Genomic DNA, 18,487 nt, shown 5'->3' on the forward strand with positions numbered 1-18,487 from the left:
TGTGGAATCTATGTTGGTTAGAGAGATCAGAAGAGAAAATCAGACTGATCTGAGCTGACAGGAAAGAAATAATAACTCAAATCATCACATTTTACAACCATGATGAGTAGAAACACATCTCAGCATCTACAAAACATTAATCTTGGAGTGGATGAGTTACAACAACAAAAGACCATGTCAGATTCCACTCCTTGCAGCTAAGAACAATAATCTAAGGCTATCATGGGCAAAGACTCAACCAAACGTACCTAAAGAGACTTTTTTATCTTCTAATTTTCATCTGTCCAGTTTGGGAGAGACCGTGCATGTAATATTTGTGACAGATATTCCTGAATGGAAGTGAATGGAGAGAGTAGATGTTATCTCATATTCTAATAGTGTTAGATGGTGAGCAGTTGTTAATGAAATATAAAATATATTTTTCTTCAGCAGAGCCACCTCACTCTCACCTGTAGCCTGCCTGAGCAATATGCTGGTAAATTGTTGTCACCAGTGTTAAGTGTTGTACGAGATCGTTTATCTTGTGTGGCAAAGTGGGCTTTTATTCAGGGAATTTAACAATTAATTAATTAATTAGGTTCTCTTAGACCTCTTAAGCAGTGTAATGTAATATCTAATGTATTTTAATATTTTTATTTATTTACTTTATACTCTAATTTTTAGAGAGTGCTTAGATTAGATTGCACCACAAATTTTTTTTAGGAAAGATTTTTAATACACTATGCTTTTAAATAGTCTCCTGAATCCATACACTAAGAAATGCTTAAACAATAGTCAAAATATCAGAGACAAGAAAAACCTTGCTAACACTGCCTAATTAACTCTGAATGTCTTTCAAGGTTGTTGTCATGGCTTTTTTCCCCTTTCTTTTTATTTTTTACATATAAAATGCTGCTCTGTTTTGCAGATGAAAAGAGCACATTTGTACATCAGCACCTCAACAGGGGCAGCTTGCCCTTTGCATCGGTCAAATATATCGCTAGCTACTGTAGATGATGATCACTTAGTGACCTTAATCCAAGGAGCATGGCAATAAGGGGTAGCTATTAAAAAATGAGGCACATTGTTTAGTTTTATTTTTATTATCTTGCTTATTATTTTTAAAACTGCTGGAGCTGCATCCCTGTGAGTGTGTCAATTGATTCGCACCAAACTAATTCTTAAGGAACTCATTTCTAACCCATTATGGTTGCAGAATTCATATTAAAACACACCACAAACATGATTTACAACGCAGAGAAGAGCTCGGGAAAGAACGAATGTGAACACGCGACCAGAGATATTTCCCATCAGAAATGTCATGCCAAATAAAAATAACCAGCATAATCAACATACAGTAATAAGAGGACCTGCTGCTGTAGCTCTGTCAAGTGCATATTTGAATCCATGTCACCAAGCAAACACTGCAAAATACAAATTATTATATTTGACTTTATAGTACTTTCTTGTTTTTGTCCCCCCCCATTTCCAGTTCTACCCAATTTTGTCCAACTCACCTCCACTGGGCTTTTCTGCAACAGGAACTTAACCGTTTTAAAAGCAAAATTGTACAAAATTGATTGTAAAACAAAGCAAAACCAACGTTACTCACCTATCGAGAAGGAAAAAAGCGACCTCGGCGTCTTAAGTAAAGTTGGCCGCATATTCACAGATTGGAGTTTCCTGAGTCAATAACTCCTGAGCTAAACGCTGTTACTACACAAAAAGCAGTTGTAGCTGCCTCTCTACATTACTACGATAGAAAAGAGGTGTTATTTGTGTAGTAACAGCGTTTAGCTCAGGAGTTATTGACTCGGGAAACTCCAATCTGTGAATATGCGGCCAACTTCCTGCTCCTTCAGTTCTCTCTAGCGCTGCAAAGCTGATCCTATATTAACACGGGTACAGTACTTCTTGCATTATCATAAGCATTTCTTCGCTTTTTTTCTTTGTTTTTATCCTCCATATCACTGTTAAAACCGATTTCTGCTAATGTCACACATGCTCACTGAACACTCTCTCTGCCCATATTGACAAGACACGCCCCTTTCTGCTCATTGGCTACACGCTAGTTTTGTTTTTGTTTTGTTTGGCGGCCCAACGCAGTTTTCTGAAGCATTTCTCAAACAACGGAGACCCTACCTTTAATGAAATTTTAACAGATGCAAAATGACATCTTACTAAGAAAAATAAAAAAGTTAAATAAAAATCAAACGTAATTTGAGTAACCATACCCCCTCCCCCTCCCTCCAACCCCAAATGTTAAAAAACAACTGATTGACCCCTATTTATTTTTTAATATCACATGCTTTAGTGTAAAATGTCTGTTTTTTTAGGAATAAGTGAAGCTGGTCACAGCCCTAAAATACTCAAATAAGCTACTTCTCAGCTGTTTTAAATGAGAAAATGAACAAAGTATGTGTCTTTTAAAAACACTTGACAAAACCCCAGATAAGCTCTTAACAGCCTTTTTCCGAACTGAGCCAAGCACCATCGCTGATCTTATCTCAAAATCTAATGTAATCTTCCTGTCTACTTGAACCTGGTTCACTTTTCCCTCTTCAATAAGTGTCTCTGTGTCATCTTTACATCTATATGTCATCTTATTAATTAACATGGTGCTTTCTTTCAGGTTCACACCCTTTCTTTAATAAGCTGGACCTTTCACATAGTGAAATTTAAGTGTGCATGTTGCCCTGCGATACTCCGGTGTCCCATTCAGGGTATGTGTCCACCTCACACCCCGTGTCCCAGGATAAGCTTCAGATCCACTGGAACCCTGACCAGAAGAACGAGAAGAAAGCAGTTGCTGAAAATGAACAAATAAAACTAATTCCTAAGTCGAATGAGCTGTTTATGTTCATAAAACTCTTCACACAGTCAGTGAAACAGAGGTCTGCACAAACCAAACTGTCAATCATTTTTTCATTGCTTTCACACAACATGCATTAAACAACCAAATCTTCCAAAATCCATGAACTTTTTTGTCATTCACACTCTACCACCTGCAAAACACTAAATATCTCACGCTAACACAAAACTGTTTCACTTTTAAAACCCAGTTAGAATGATGGCAGATTTTATGTAGTTCAGAAGTAACCATATTAAAATATATAGATATTCTTAGCATAGTATTTACAAAAAAAATGAAGCCTACCCAGATGTCTTGTTTCTATTCTTGTTACCAGCTTTTTTTTTTTTTTAAAAAAAGGACTAGCTTTGGAATGACTTTGTTTGGAAGCATGATTCAAAGTAGCAAGGTAGGTGGGTAAACGAGTGTAAAAAGATGTTCTTCTTATTCTCTTATGAATAATTGATTTCTGTAAAAAAAATCTTTCAAACTTCAAAGAACTCAAAACTTCATCGTTTCATTAATACTTCTGTTGCTAAAATTGCTAAAGACCTTCGGTACTTATTAGGTCAGTGTGTTATGAATAATAATGTGTGCTTTGTGAATGATGATTGTTGCCAGCGTTATGGAATTAAATATATATGTAATGTTATGGTGGGTTGGGAACATTTTGGAGATGATACAATGTATATAGCAATAAGACTGTTATTTTACAAATCATCTTCTTTCCACTGATCAACTTTTTTCTCCTTCTTCTCCATTTTGGTCCTCATTTACCCATTTATTGTCTAATATGACGATTAAAGACATTACTCACTCAGGATTTTCTCAAAGGATTAGATCTCATCCTCGTCCTTTTCATTATTTACCTGTTAAACCTTGGTCACATTATGCAGTGTCACCAGTCTCAGATTTCACCGTTATGCTGATAAAATAGATCCTGTAGTAATAACAGTGATCCTGACCTCTTTTACACTCCGGAGGTGTCTGATCCATCCTGATACCCTACTTCTAGCTGGAGTCTCATCACTTGGAAACCACTCGATGTTGTTAAGGATGTCTCAACATGGACAGCCTAAAGACATGTAAGATTGCTGTGAATAGAAGCACTTAGACACCATGAAGGTGGCTTTCAGTTGCAATTGATATAAACAGTGTTGGTCTCAAGTCTCCTTCAGTGAACAATTGCTAACTTCGACAACAAGACTTCATGTTAAAGCTAGAATGAATTTCTTGCTTACACAACTGGACATATAGTACACAGATCTAAAATGTAATGATTTGAAGAACTGAAGATACATGGCTATCCGCACCAGAACCAGCAGATTCTGGGACAGTTTTTTCCCCACAATCGTATGGTCCCTGATGTCTCACTGCTTCACCCTATACAGTCTGTTACAACTTTTTCTACAATTATAATTGTATGTAACTGTACATTCTTTGCTTAGCTAGTTTACCTCCATTTAGGTATATTATCTGTATATACGCTATATTTGTACATACAATGCGCATAACGTACACATTTGCACAGCATATATAATGAGTTCTTTTAGACCTATTGTACTGTCTATACAATATTCTTATGCACACACTATTTTTATGCACATACGACCTGCTATAGCTTTATTTATTGTTGTACATATATTGTACTATGCAACGATAATAAATCTATCTATCTATCTATCTGTCTATCTATCTATCTGTCATCACAATGTCTGGTGTCACTTTGATGAGGATGGGTTCCCTTGTGAATTTGGATCCTCTCAAGATTTCTTCCTGACATCAGCTCACTGAGATTTTCTTTGCCACCATCACCCTGATCATTAGAGATAAATTGATCCATTGTTTTTTTAAGTGCTAATAAGCATCGCTCAAAATTGAAGTCAGTTTTTTTTCACAAAATTTCACTCGCAAAACCAGTATTTCATTACAAAGTAAGAGGAACACCTTTTCACTTTATTAACTACACTAAAGTAAAGGTAACTAGAACAAGTCAAGAATGCTACAATTTCCTTCAATATCCTTTATTTTCATTCATTCATTCATTTTCTACCGCTTATCTGAACTACCTCGGGTCACGGGGAGCCTGTGCCTATCTCAGGCGTCATCGGGCATCAAGGCAGGATACACCCTGGATGGAGTGCCAACCCATCGCAGGGCACACACACACACACACACTCATTCAATCACACACTACGGACAATTTTCCAGAGATGGAGGCGGGAATCGAACCCCGACCCTGGAGGTGTGAGGCGAACGTGCTAACCACTAAGCCACCATGCCCCCCACTCCTTTATTTTCATTAAATATAAAATTTATAGTAATATATCCTTCTCTCTCTCGCTCTCTCTCTCTCTCTCACACACACACACACACACACACACACACACACACACACACACACACACACACACACACACTCTTTTTACCCTATCAGCTTGACTTCCTTGATCTGTGTTTCCAGACAAATCCATTCCCTTCTCCTGAACATAGACTTACAGGTGAAATTACAATTAGTTCTATTGGGAATTATGATTATTTCATTTTATTGTAAATACTAATAAGATTTTCAATATATTTTATTATGATTACTGCCGATACTCATAAAATTTGCCAGTGTTCTGTTAGAATGTGTTACAGTTTAAAAGCAGTGGGTTACCATTTAAAAAAAATTGTGCTACAGGTATCCATTGTTTGGCAGGTGACAAAAGAGCTCAGGGATTTTTGGAAGATTTTATTTTTGTATTATGTGTAAAAGCAAAGAAAAAAGATTCTTTTTTTCCCTTTGTTTGCTCTGCATAGTTTTAAGAGTGTGACTTGAAAACGGAAAAATAAATTGTAAAAAAAATATGTGAAATACAAAACCCTGTAAATTTTATATCCCGAATTTATATATTTCCTCTCAATCTGTTTTGGAACCATGTCCGTTGTTTAAAGTGCTATATAAATAACATTGAACTGAATTCTACAGTGTCACCAATCTCAGTTTTTAACTTTTAAACTGATAACCCATGCACTTTCATTTTAGCACACACCCTGAATGGGACACTGGTGTATCTCAGAGAAACATCCACAGTCAGTGTCACAGCCAGAAGCTTTGTTAAGAGGTTGTAAAAAAAAAAGGCTAAGCGAACTTGAAAGGAACCCAGAGGGGGAACATGTGGGATGCCGTGGCAGGTATTCCGAACCCTGGAGCTGTGAAAGCACAATGCTATTCAATTCTGATCAAACTCTGTTATATTCTATTCTGACTGCTTTCCTCAAGCAATGCGTTTTGATATGCAAATAATCCCGACGACCTATTAGTATGCAAATTAGTTTATGAGGTCATAAACTGGCAACATCTTAAGCATTCATCAGCTAATTTCTCCTGAAAGGGTTTGACAACCTGGGGCTTGTTTCATACAGATGACCACGCCCCTGTGTGTGTGTGTGTGTGTGTGTGTGTGTGTGTGTGTGTGTGTGTGTGTGTGTGTGTGTTAGAGAGAAGAATACAGTTGTTTAATAAAACTCAAGCGGCTCGTGACTACTGTAGAGCTCTGCACTAATGCACAAAGCTGTTGCTCTCTCTCTCTCTCTCTCTCTCTCTCTCTCTCTCTCTCTCGCTCCTGCGCAGCCCTAATCGAAACCTTCGTTGCTCTCCCAGCTGTTCGCGTCTCATCCTGACTTTCAGGGAGCTCTGGCACGCGCGGGCGGCTCCTTCTGGGACTCAGCAAGCTCGTAGGTGTAGGAGAGCACGCAGAGTGGGTGTGGGGTGTGTGTGTGTCTCCCCGTCTTAATATATGTACTCTCATCCGAAGCATCGCAGTCCCGCAATACTCTCTCTGGTCCGGTGCACTCCCGTGGAGGACTTTTTCTATTACAAGGCAGAGCTTTTAGCTTCGGCAATACATCGGGACGGTGCAAGCGATCCGTCAAGGCGGCACGCGCACACAGATGCATGCGTGCGCAGGGAACGGAGGTGCGAGCTGAGCAGTGATGGCGCGCTCGTGGAGCGCACACTGTCTGTGCTGGAGCCTCGTGGCAGCCTCGTTCAGCGTGTTTCTGTCGCCTGTGGAGGCCAGAGGTGAGGAACACACACACACACACACACGCGCGCGCGCGGTCCTGAAGGTGTCCACGAGTGCGCGTAGAGTTATTAGCGCGTGAAGCGAACAAAAAGTTACTGCATTGTTTGAGACGGTGTGTGTGTGTGTGTGTGTGTGTGTGCGTGCGCGTGCGTGTATGTGTGTGTAGCGCATCTAAGTGCTCTATGTGTTTGGATGATATGCCATTTTACGCGCAACGGACATTTCTGAAGCTTTTCTGTGTTTTCTTGTCATTTCTCTGATCTTGGAAAGTGATCGCGTTGCTGAGAATTGCAGTGCCGATTGAACACGTACAGTGCTTAGGAATTAATTCAGTGATGTTGGTGTTTATTCAAGTCTAAGATTTATTGGATGTATTATAGTGCTTTGGGAGCCAAATTCATGCTGCGCAGCCAAATGCTGTGCATTAATTCTATTAAATGTAATGGTACTGTTTAACGGTGTGTTTTCAGGCTTGGGGCACGCGCGTGTGTGCCTGTGAGTGTATTTTACATCTTCCCTCAGGCAAAAGAGAAAAAAAAATCATATAAAAAAAAATCACACAGGGTTTCATGCGAAGAACACTGTGCAACAGGTTTTACACTTCCTTCATGCTGTTCATTCCTGCTCCCTCTCCATCTCTCACTCACACTCATCTGTGTCTCTCAGTTTTTATGTCCTATATCTTTCACATTACTGTCTTTAAATATAGCAGCCTAGTAATGTTTGATCCAAGATTGAAACAAGTTGGAAAGCAGCCAGATTTGGACATGAGAGAGGCTAGAAGAGGCTGTAATACATTATTTATTCATTCATCTTCAGTAACTGCTTCAACCTGGTCAAGATTGCAGGAACCAGAGCCTGAAATATGGACACTAGTCTTCATTAGTCCGAAATATACCATAAATAGGACAACAGTTCCATCACAATGCAGTCTACACACTCTCAATTTAAAGTAGAAGATGGAGAAAACCTGAGAATTTGGAGAAAACTCATGAGATCACATTAAGAACATGCACAGAAAGTGAAAGACCGCAACCCGAGCTCATGATTGAACCAGGGACTGTGGACCTGTGAGGTGGTTAGCATGTTTGCCTCACACCTTCAAGGTTCTAGGTTCGAGTACTGTCTCTGACCTGTGTGGAGTTTGCATGTTCTCCTTGTGCCTCAGAGGTTTCCTCCATGTTCTCCAGTTTCCTCAACTGGTTAAAAAACATGTGTTGTATACTGAAATGCACATCAAAATATTATGTGGTATGTTTGTGTGTGTATGTGTGTGTCTCTGCATGCAGGATTGTACCCTGTAATAGTTTGGCACTCTATCCAGGGTGTCCCCATCCTGTGCCTCTGAGTCCCCTTGGATAGATTCCAGGTTCCTTGTGACTCTGTGTAGGCAGTTCAGCATGGATGGATGGATATATGTAAATTTGTAACCACAAATGTAGTTTATTTAACTTTGTTTGTTACTGCATATAATTACAATTGGTCATGCCCAGAATCGCAAATGATTCAGACCTCTTTGGCTCTTGCCAGTGTGTGTGTTTGTGTGTATGTGTGTGTGTATGGATGCACTTATACTGTGCTCCTGATTTAAACTTTCAGTCACAGCCAACTTGGAGAAGTGCAGCAAAATGTGAAGGATCCTACACAGAAAGCTATGCATATGTGCCCTCAGTGCAGAAAATAAATGGCCCTTCAGTCAGTTGGCAAGTTGGCAGTGTCTCCATTACATTTGCAAGATTAGAAATAAGGCAGAAGTAGGCTTGTTACATAAACATGTTAGCAAACTACACATTTAAAGTATTGAAGTGTGTACAAACTTTAAGATTCTGTAAAAATCCATATGGGTGTTGCACACATACATATACACAACAAAAACCAATCAAACCAGAAGAAAACATATACAGAAAATAAAATCAAAAGTTGAAAGGACTAAATTTCTCAGCAGACCATCTACGGTTTCACTGCAATTCAAAATGGACAAAGGAAGCAAAGTAAGTAAGTAATTAACTAACTAAATAAATTTGTTTACGTCAGCCAGTTTTACTCACTTCATTCAATTATTTTAAAGTTTTTGTATGTCTTGAATATGCCATATTTTCCGCACTATAAAGCACACCGAATTATAAGGCGCAGTCTCAATTACGGGTCTATTTATGTATGGGTTAAGTACATAAATAGACCCGTTTTTAGCATGCGCCAAAACATACGGTCTACAAAAAAGGTAACGGAAGCAAAACAGTGAGTTTAGTTCAACTTTATTCTACTATTTAACAATACACACACATTATTTTTTAATCAATCTTCTCCCACAAATCCATCAAAATCCTCATCTACTGTGTCTTATTAACTTGGCGCAGTTCATTTTCTTGCTTCCTCCACTTCCGAACTATAGATTCATTGATGTTGAATTCTTTCGCAGCTGCTCTATTCCCATTTACAACCGTGTAACTGATAGCCTGTAGTTTGAATTGTGCCTCGTAAGCATGTCTCTTCACTGGTGCCATTTTCGGGGGTCCTTAGACAAACAAATGTTGTCTTCTTCTTCTTCTGATTTTTATTGGTGGCTGGCAAACCAACTTAAGGTGCATTTACCTACTGGACTGGAGTGTGGTGCGCATATACTGTAGGTTAGGAAGAAACAAATGTTGTTTGGCAACATACCGGTACTATACCTACCGGAGGCGTGGCGGAGGTAAGCGTACGTACTGTTCTCTGATTGGTTTATCGCTGCCAGCATACGTAGTGTATGTATTACGTCCCTGTGTCAGCGGGAAATGATCCGACAGTTAATCAAGCGGATCGCTTACCAAAGTCGCACAACAACATTTTTACAGATTTTTGGAACTCAGTGCACACATAAGGTGCACCAGATTATTATGCGCATGGCCGATTTTTGAGAAAATTTAAGGCTCTTAAGTGTGCCTTATAGTGCGGAAAATACGGTAAGTCATGTAAATGCTCACAAAACTGCACATCTTCAACCAAACAATCCGTTTAGCCATATTTTTGCTAGATCTGTGTTGAGTATAATTGGTCTTGTGACATTTGCAATGCTAAGCTACACGGTGCCTGTAGAACCAGAACCACCTACAGCATCTCAGATGTGCGGGGTTTGGTATGAAGCATTATACCTATATATATACATATATATATATATATATATATATATATATATATATATATATATATATATATATATATATACTGTATATATAAATCAGTTACAGAAAAACAAATTTGATTATTTCCCAACTACAACATGTACCAAAGTGTTTATATCCTCTTACACCACAGCAATTTACAGGAAATAATAATGTTCTAGTTATTAAACAACGACCCATTGTACACTTTATTAATGTCTAGTTTTGATGTACAAAAAAAATGTGATCTTAAGCATATAGTATAGTGATAAAGGTGCACTTTGATTAAAATACGTACATATGAGTAAAAGTTTGAAGGTATGATGATACTGATACGTATATAAGGTGCTGCAAATGAATTGCATGCATTTTTTTTCCTTCTGTGAGACTGTGGGTTTAATATAAATGAGTACCACCAGAGCAGCTGCTCTAGAAAATGAATCAACATCCATCAGTGTTATGGTTTTAAAAAGAGTCTTACACATTACCCACAGACGGTGTGATGCGACAGAATGAAAGACTAAACCACTGTGAGAAATGTGAGAAAATATAGACCAGGGTTTTTGCTTTGAGTGCCTGTGACAGCGAACACTCAGCAACTCTATTTCACTTCACTTCAATGTAATTTTATTTGTCTCGCATTTTTCACAGTGGACATTGCTACAAATCAGCTTTTCAGAAAGTTATCAATTTAGGATAGAAATTATACGTTTGATATTTATTCCTAACAAGCAAGCCAGAATTGATGATGGCAAAGATAAACCTTGTCTTGATGAGATAAGAATACTTGAAAGGAAGCAGACTCCAAAGGGAACTCAACCAGGTTCACTCACTCACTCACTCACTCACTCACAGATAGCCTGTGCCTATCTCAGGCGTCATCGGGCATCAAGGCAGGATACACCCTGGGCGGAGTGCCAACCCATCGCAGGGCACACACACACTCTCTCATTCACTCACGCAATCACACACTACGGACAATTTTCCAGAGATGCCAATCAACCTACCATGCATGTCTTTGGACCAGGGGAGGAAACCGGAGTACCCGGAGGAAACCCCCGAGGCACGAGGCACGGGGAGAACATGCAAACTCCAAGGCGGAGGTGGGACTCGAACCCCCAACCCTGGAGGTGTGAGGCAAACATGCTAACCACTAAGCCACCGTGCCCCCCTTAGCTAGTTTCAATTCAATTCAATTTATATTTGTCTAGCGCTTATTACAATTCACATTGTCACAAAGCAGCTTAACAAAAGCATAAAAACAGAATAAAAATGGTAAAGTTTGAAATTAATTTACTATATATCTCTAACATTTATCACTAAAGAGCAAGCTGGAGGCAATGGTAGCAAGGAAAAACCAACTGAGATGATATGAGGAAGAAACCTTGAGAGGAACCAGGCAGGAAATAATGTAAATGTAAATAATGTCCTTTCTACAACAGTTTGTATTCGAGTGGAATTAAGCAACCAAGAGCTCAGGGTAATTTCAGGCCAGGGTAATTTCTTAGTTCATTACAGACTAGTGTTAATTAGTGTTACTAATTATTTCCTGCCAAAGTCTTTAAATGTTCACTGATGAAGACTCAAGCACAAAGCTGACAGACACAACGGCAGTTCAAAGACTTTGTGATAGTCTCCAAGTGACACGAGAGAGTGTCTATAACTTCTATAATTGTGTACTCTATGGTCATTTGGGTAACCAAGTTTTAGTTTTAAGGTTTTAACACAAAATCTATCATGTTAAAGTTATAAACTGTTCACGGATGGAGACTTGAGAACATAACTTGTATCACTTGCAGTCTAAGGCCATCTTCAGTGTTTCTAAGTGGTTCCATTCCCATCAATCTCATGTTGCTCCAGGATGTACAAGTGGCAACATCCTTAACAGTAGTGAGAAAGCTCCAAATGATGAGAACTTTTACCAGAAGTAGAGTATGAGGATGGGATCAGGCAAAACCAGAGAGCAGAAGTAGACCATTGATCATGTAGAACTGTACTGTTTAACAACAATTCTATGTTGATCTAAGCATCCTGTTGTGTACTAATTGGTTCACAAGTTTGTGTATTCTTTTGTTTTTTTTTGTGCTATTAAATATTGGAACAAGAACCTTATTTCACAGAAAAAAAATTCTTGTGTTTATATGTTTAAATATGCTTGAGAGATTGTCCAATGAGGTACAAGACAGGGAGGTTAGCATGTTTGCCTCGAACCTTCGGGTTTGATTCCTGCCTCTTCCCGGTGTGTGGAGTTTGTATGTTCTCCCTGTCCTTCTGGGCTTTCCTCTCCCAGTCCAAAGACATGCGCTGTAGTCTGATTGCTGTCTCTAAAATGTCTGCAGTGCCATTTTAGTTTTAGATAGACTCCTGGTTCCCCTGACCCTGTGTAGAAAACGATCACTAACTTCACTTCTTCTTGTAGGTTCTTAGGTGGATTTTAGGTTCCTCCTTATATGTTTCTCAAAATCTCCCGGTTACACATTTCCACTTGACTACAGTATGTACAGTTGAAGAAAGGACGTTATTTAATCACACTTTACGGTGACACATAAATGAGGATGTGTTCAATTTTTGAGTCTGGGGTTTTCCTCTCAGGGTTTCTTCCTCATATCATCTCAGGTAGTTTTACCTCACCACTGTTATCAATGTTAAACTGTTTTAAACATAAATTGAAATTGAAACTTCATCAATTCATTCTAAATTTTTATATTCCTGTAAAGCTGCTTTGAGACAATGCCCATTGATTAAAGTACCATCTAGGCTTAAGATGACTTATGATGGAATCAGGAGACACTGATACCATCCATCCACAGTCATAGCTATCAGGTTGATTGATTTTAAACATTTAAGGCTTTTTAACTACCTGCTTAGTGCAGACGTTGACATGGCAGATGAAAATTGCTTGTGTTTTTTTGTGTGGTAACCACGGTAACAGCAACGCTACAGATAGCACCTGTTACTTTGAGCTTATTATCAAAAATAGACAGCATTTGCACAGAGCTGCTATGCTGCTGAAATTAGAAACCGTCATGTGTGACAGGTGTGAGAAAGACATTGTAGAGATTAATTGACCTGGTGCGAAAGGTGTGAGAAAGGCGTTGTTACAATTCAACAATATATAAAACTAAAACAGTATGATGGTGGTCATCAAATAATATGTCTGATCATATGGCATCAAATGGTATGGTATAGCATGGTATGGTATTTTATGGTGTGGTGTGGTGTGGTGTGGTATGGAAGGTATTTTGTGGTATGGTATGGTATGAAATGGTATGGTAAGGTGTGGTATTTTATGGTATTGTATGGTATGGTATGGTATGGTATGGTATGGTATTTTATGGTATGGTATGGTATGGTATGGTATGGTATGGTATGGTATGGTATTTTATGGTATGTAAGGTATGGTATGGTATGGTATGGTATGGTATGGTATGGATGTGGTAGCCTAGTGGTTCAGATGTTGGACTACTGATTGGAAGGTTGTGAATTCAAATCCCAGGTCCACCAATCTGGACCGCTAAGCAAGTCCTTTAACCCTCAATTGAAAATAAAATGTAAGTTGCTCTGGATAAGGGCATCTGCCAAATGCTGTAAATGTCCATGTCTTGAGGAAGGATGGTTTCTTGGGCACTTTAGCCACTCTGCTAAACTCTGCTTTCTCACAGTCTGGATCAACACCATCACCTTCCATCATGGTACTTGGCTTGGAGGATAGCAGAGACTAGATTTTCTAACCACACTAGATAGAATTATACTCCTTAATATTCTTCTTCTTCTTCTTCTTCTTCTTCTTCTTCTTCTTCTTCTTCTTCTTCTTCTTCTTCTTCTTGTTCTTCCTCTTCTTCCTCTTCTTCTTAGTAAAAGTAGCAGTAGAAACAGTACTAAACACATCAGATAAACCTTACACCCCCTTCCCTGATGATTCTATCATCAGTCCATGATTGCTAAAGCACAGGGTTGGACACTGATGAATATGTCACAAGCCTAATTTTATCAGCAGCTGCAACCTAAATTAGTTTCCTGCACTGCTTCTGTCCACTAGCTCTGACTGGAGCTGAATGCAGGTAAACAGCATCGAATATACTCTAGCACAAAGTTAAATGAACTCTTTTCTGGCTGCGAATAACTCCTGTGGAGTTAAAATTCTACTAACATACAGAGTTAAATTTAACTCCTAACTAGAGTTTATTTAAATAATAACCCTTACATAGTCTTACAACATCTAAAATACTAAAATGGTGTCAGGTGAAAATATTAAAAAATAAAAAACACATTTAGAGCATTTGGTAGACACTCTCATCTAGAGGGACTAACATTTATACAACTGACCAATTGAGGGTTAAGGGCCTTGCTCAGAGGCCCAGCTTGGTGGATCTGGGCTTCAAACTCACAACCTTCTCTTTAGCAAGCTAACACCTTAACCACTGAGCTATTACTTCCAAACACCAAAATGGCACTTTTTTGTCCTCACAACAAAATTCAAGATAATGCAGCTGGGAGCAGGAAAGATGCAGACCAAACAACACCAGTGGTATTTGAACCAGGCTCCTCAACAACCAGTGTATCAACACCAAAATATTACACCACTTTAGAGTACCATTAAATACCCAAAGTCTAACTCTTACCAAGTTTATGTCTAACTTCAGTATATTCAACTCCAGAAATTTGCTGTGTAGAACCATATGATTTGTATGACTTGTATCCTCATTTCTTAAAACGCTTTTCTTATCCTTAGGAATATTCAGCATTTACAAGAATAACAACATTTACTTTCTTCAGTTATAGTTTGGTTGATGTGAAACTGACATGGCATACACACACACACACACACACACAGGAAATATTTAATTCCCTGTACTGGGGAGTCTTCTTCAAAATATTAATCTCGACAAAAAGCGCTTTGATTTCTCGCACTAAACAGAAACTCTGACCTTTTGACATCCACTTTAACTTTAACTGATCCCTTATGAGCCATTTGCAAGTCAATTAGCAAATTAGCCCTAAGGACGTGACCTTTTCTACGGTCTTTAGTCTATGGAAATCAGATGGAGCTGGTCTAACGTTTATAATTAATGAGTAATATTCATTTACAACATTCAAAGGACTGCTACTGGATACTGCATACTGTACACGAGTCTTGAGAAAGTTTCTTTAGCCAAGTCTTAAGACAATTAAAGCAAACCATAAAGTTACCCAAATAATCTATTAGCTAAGTCTCTGTACCTCATTCTGCTTCATGAAATTTGTACATCATTTCTGACTGTGGTGTGTTTTGCAGTTATCATCATTTCAGCATAAGTTATGTTTTATTTATCAACTATTATTGTGAGCATGTCTGTGCATGAATCAGATGTCTATTTGCATTGCAGAAAGAAAGAATGAAGTGTGTGTGTGTGTGTGTGTGTGTGTGTGTGTGTCGCACTTATTTATGGGGAATTTAATGCCTGTAGTGACACACTACATATTGAACATGCTATCCATAAAAGATCACATTTCCCAGAATGCACATGGTCGATATATATTTTTCAAACTCCATCATTCTCCACTTTTATGAGTCTGCACTTAAGGTTTAAACACAATAGGGATGATAATACCGGGACGTAGAGGACCATGTTTTTAAGGTAAGATGTCATTTATGCTCATGCTCACATAAGAGTGTTGTTGTGGTGCTGTGCACTGGGTAAATAATTCCGTCCTCTTATTGTAACCTTTCACGGTATGTGCACGCACATCAAAATAATGATAAAACTATGACTTGGATTTGCCCGATTAATTTGGATGCTTGAAATCTGACTCACATTCTGTTGTTGTATTTCCTAAAAAAAATTCATTTTCATCCTTTTTTTCAGTGGATAATTCCACCTGGATACTGTAGATGTAAGAGCTGCTGCTGTTATCATAAAGACAGATCGGTGTTCAACTCTTATTCACATTTTATGCTCATGCTGAACATCATTTTAACACACTAAGTGCTGTGGGTGCCGCCTGTTCAGAGTCACCACAGTGCAGCGAGAACATCTGATCAGCAATGTTTTGGCACTAGATGCCCTTCTTGATGCAACCCTTGCCTTTTATCCAGAATTGGGCACGGAACTGGGAGTTATCCCTTCAGTGGTTGGGTTGGTTCCCTGCTCCGAGCACGGGATCCTGCTGTTGGACAACCTTCACACACATACAGTATACCCCAGTAGAAGATGTTTCCATTTCCTTTAAGCTGTCTTGAAACTTGAAGTGTTTTCTTGCCTCTGTCTTCTCCACTTTGCTCAATAGCGAGATCTAGATTGCTGCATAGCTACTTTATGACCAGTTGTGTGTAAGTTTTTATAGGTCAATCTCAGGGTTATTGTAGATACTTAATAATAAAATTCCAGGATATTCAAGAATTCAAACACTTTTTTTTTGTTTTTAAGAACTAAATAAGAGATTCCAACTTATTTAACTTTAGGGCAGGGTTGCAGCAATGTGCCATATTTTGTCACACTTTTGTTTCATTATTTGAATCCAAAATTTATGTCTCATTCATAATTTAAATTGCACAGTAAACATTCTTTATGATCTTTTTATTATTTATTTATTGTTTATTTATTTTTGTTTTTAGATCTAAAAATGTTTAAATGTTTTTTTCTTGATTTTTACATTTAATTTTTTATTTACACACACACATGTATTTATTTCTTTATTTTATTTATTTATATTTCTAAATAACTTTTTTATTTTATTGAATTTCATATTATTGATTTTTTTATTTTTAACATTTGTAAGCACAACTATATAAAAAAATGTATTTCGTGTTATAATAAAAAAAAAAAACAAGTATGAGTGAATGATGAGCAAGTGTGTTATTCAGAAATTCAGAAGTGACATCCAGAAATCTCCATTAAAGGAAAAAAACAAATAACGACTAATCAGTGAAAGACCCCAGCATAGCGATAAATCTTCCAGAAATGCCCCTGAGATAGAGGAAGACTAACTTTTCCTCACGGTAATGGGTGCCATTTTTCCCCAAATTGAATCTTCCTTACTCTCACTAATATTGTGCATTAAAGGCAGGGTCTCAGATTTTTGAGAAATGCTTCAGAAAACTGAGTCGGGCCGAATAATAAACAAAAATCTAAACTAAATTCAAAACATGTAGCCAATGAGCAGAAAGGGGCGGGGCTTGTCAATATGCGGTGGAGAGAGTGTTCAGTGCGCATGTGTGACATTAGCAGAAAGCAGTTTTAACATTGACATGGAGGATAAAAACAAAGAAAGAAAGCGAAGAAAAGCTTACGATATGGCTTGAAGTAGGACCCGTGTTAATATAGGATCAGCTTTACAGCACTGGAGAGAACTGAAGGAGCGGGAAGTTGGCCGCATTTTCACAGATTGGAGTTTCCAGAGTCAATAACTCCTGACTAAACGCTGTTAATACACAAATAACACCTCTTTTCTATCGTAGTAGTGTAGAGAGGCAGCTACAACCGTGTTTTGCTAGTAACAGCGTTTAGCTCAGGAGTTATTGACTCGGGAAACTCCAATCTGTGAATATGCGGCCAACTTTACTTAAGACGCCGAGGCGCTTTTTTTCCTTCACGATTGCTTTGTTACACAGATCTAATACATGCTGTCCTTTGCATGATTATACTTGTGTGTCATTTTTGCTTGTTTGTTTATCTGGAATCGTATTGTTCTTCACTTCAGCTATGATAAAGAAACATTTCTTTACATTATTTGCCTGGGTTGCGTATGTATGTGTGAGCGGAGCTATCAATACAGGGGTGGGACCCATTTGGGTTAGGGGCGTGTTTGTTTTGGTGATATCAAATGTCAACATTGGCTTTCAAAAATCGGAGACCCTACCTTTAAATAAATGATCTGTGTAATCTCTATATACAGTACATAAAGTTGTATTAAGTCAGCACTAACTAAAGCCAATCAGTCATGCTTCATCATTAGCGAGTCAATTAATGAGTCAACTTCAAGATGAGGGAGGTGGTAGCCTGGTGGTTAAGGTGTTGGTTTACCTCTGGGCCCCTGAGAAAGGCCCCTAATCTTCAATTGCTCAGCTGTATAAATGAGCTAAATGTAAGACGCTCTGGATAAGGGCATCTGCCAAAATGCTATAAGTAAAACATGGTGTTAAACATGACACAGCACAGGTTCACTAGTTTGTAGAGCTTTTTTTATGCCAATACTACTTCATGCTAAAATATTACCTAATAACACTTGCTTTTTATTTTTCTAACAAAATCTCTTACATTGCAGATGCATTTTTATAATAAAGAAGCTTTTAATAATTGCTAATGTGTGCATTACAGCACAGTCCGCCATGAAACACCACCACTCAAGCAGAGAAGGTTAAAGGGCCTTAGTTAAGAGCCAAACAATCTGTGACCAGCTGAAGAGAAACTGAGAGCCTTAACCACTGAGCTAAATAAATAAATAAAAAGCAGATCCTGACCCACTTC

The 18,487-nt window shown here is 38.3% G+C and overlaps 1 protein-coding gene across 2 annotated transcripts in view; it reads left to right on the forward strand.

Annotated features, from left to right (window-relative positions):
- The first annotated feature begins 6,475 nt into the window (after positions 1-6,475).
- The window catches only part of unc5da (unc-5 netrin receptor Da), a 198,458-nt gene continuing 186,446 nt past the window's right edge, over positions 6,476-18,487 (forward strand). For both annotated transcript variants that reach the window (XM_060890757.1, XM_060890758.1), the window contains exon 1: positions 6,476-6,896. In XM_060890757.1, the coding sequence (XP_060746740.1) occupies positions 6,809-6,896 (88 nt within the window). In that variant the 5' untranslated portion in view covers positions 6,476-6,808. The remainder of the gene's footprint in view (positions 6,897-18,487) is intronic.

Source organism: Tachysurus vachellii, chromosome 17 (genome assembly GCF_030014155.1).
Source record: "Tachysurus vachellii isolate PV-2020 chromosome 17, HZAU_Pvac_v1, whole genome shotgun sequence".
NCBI classification, from domain to species: domain Eukaryota; kingdom Metazoa; phylum Chordata; class Actinopteri; order Siluriformes; family Bagridae; genus Tachysurus; species Tachysurus vachellii.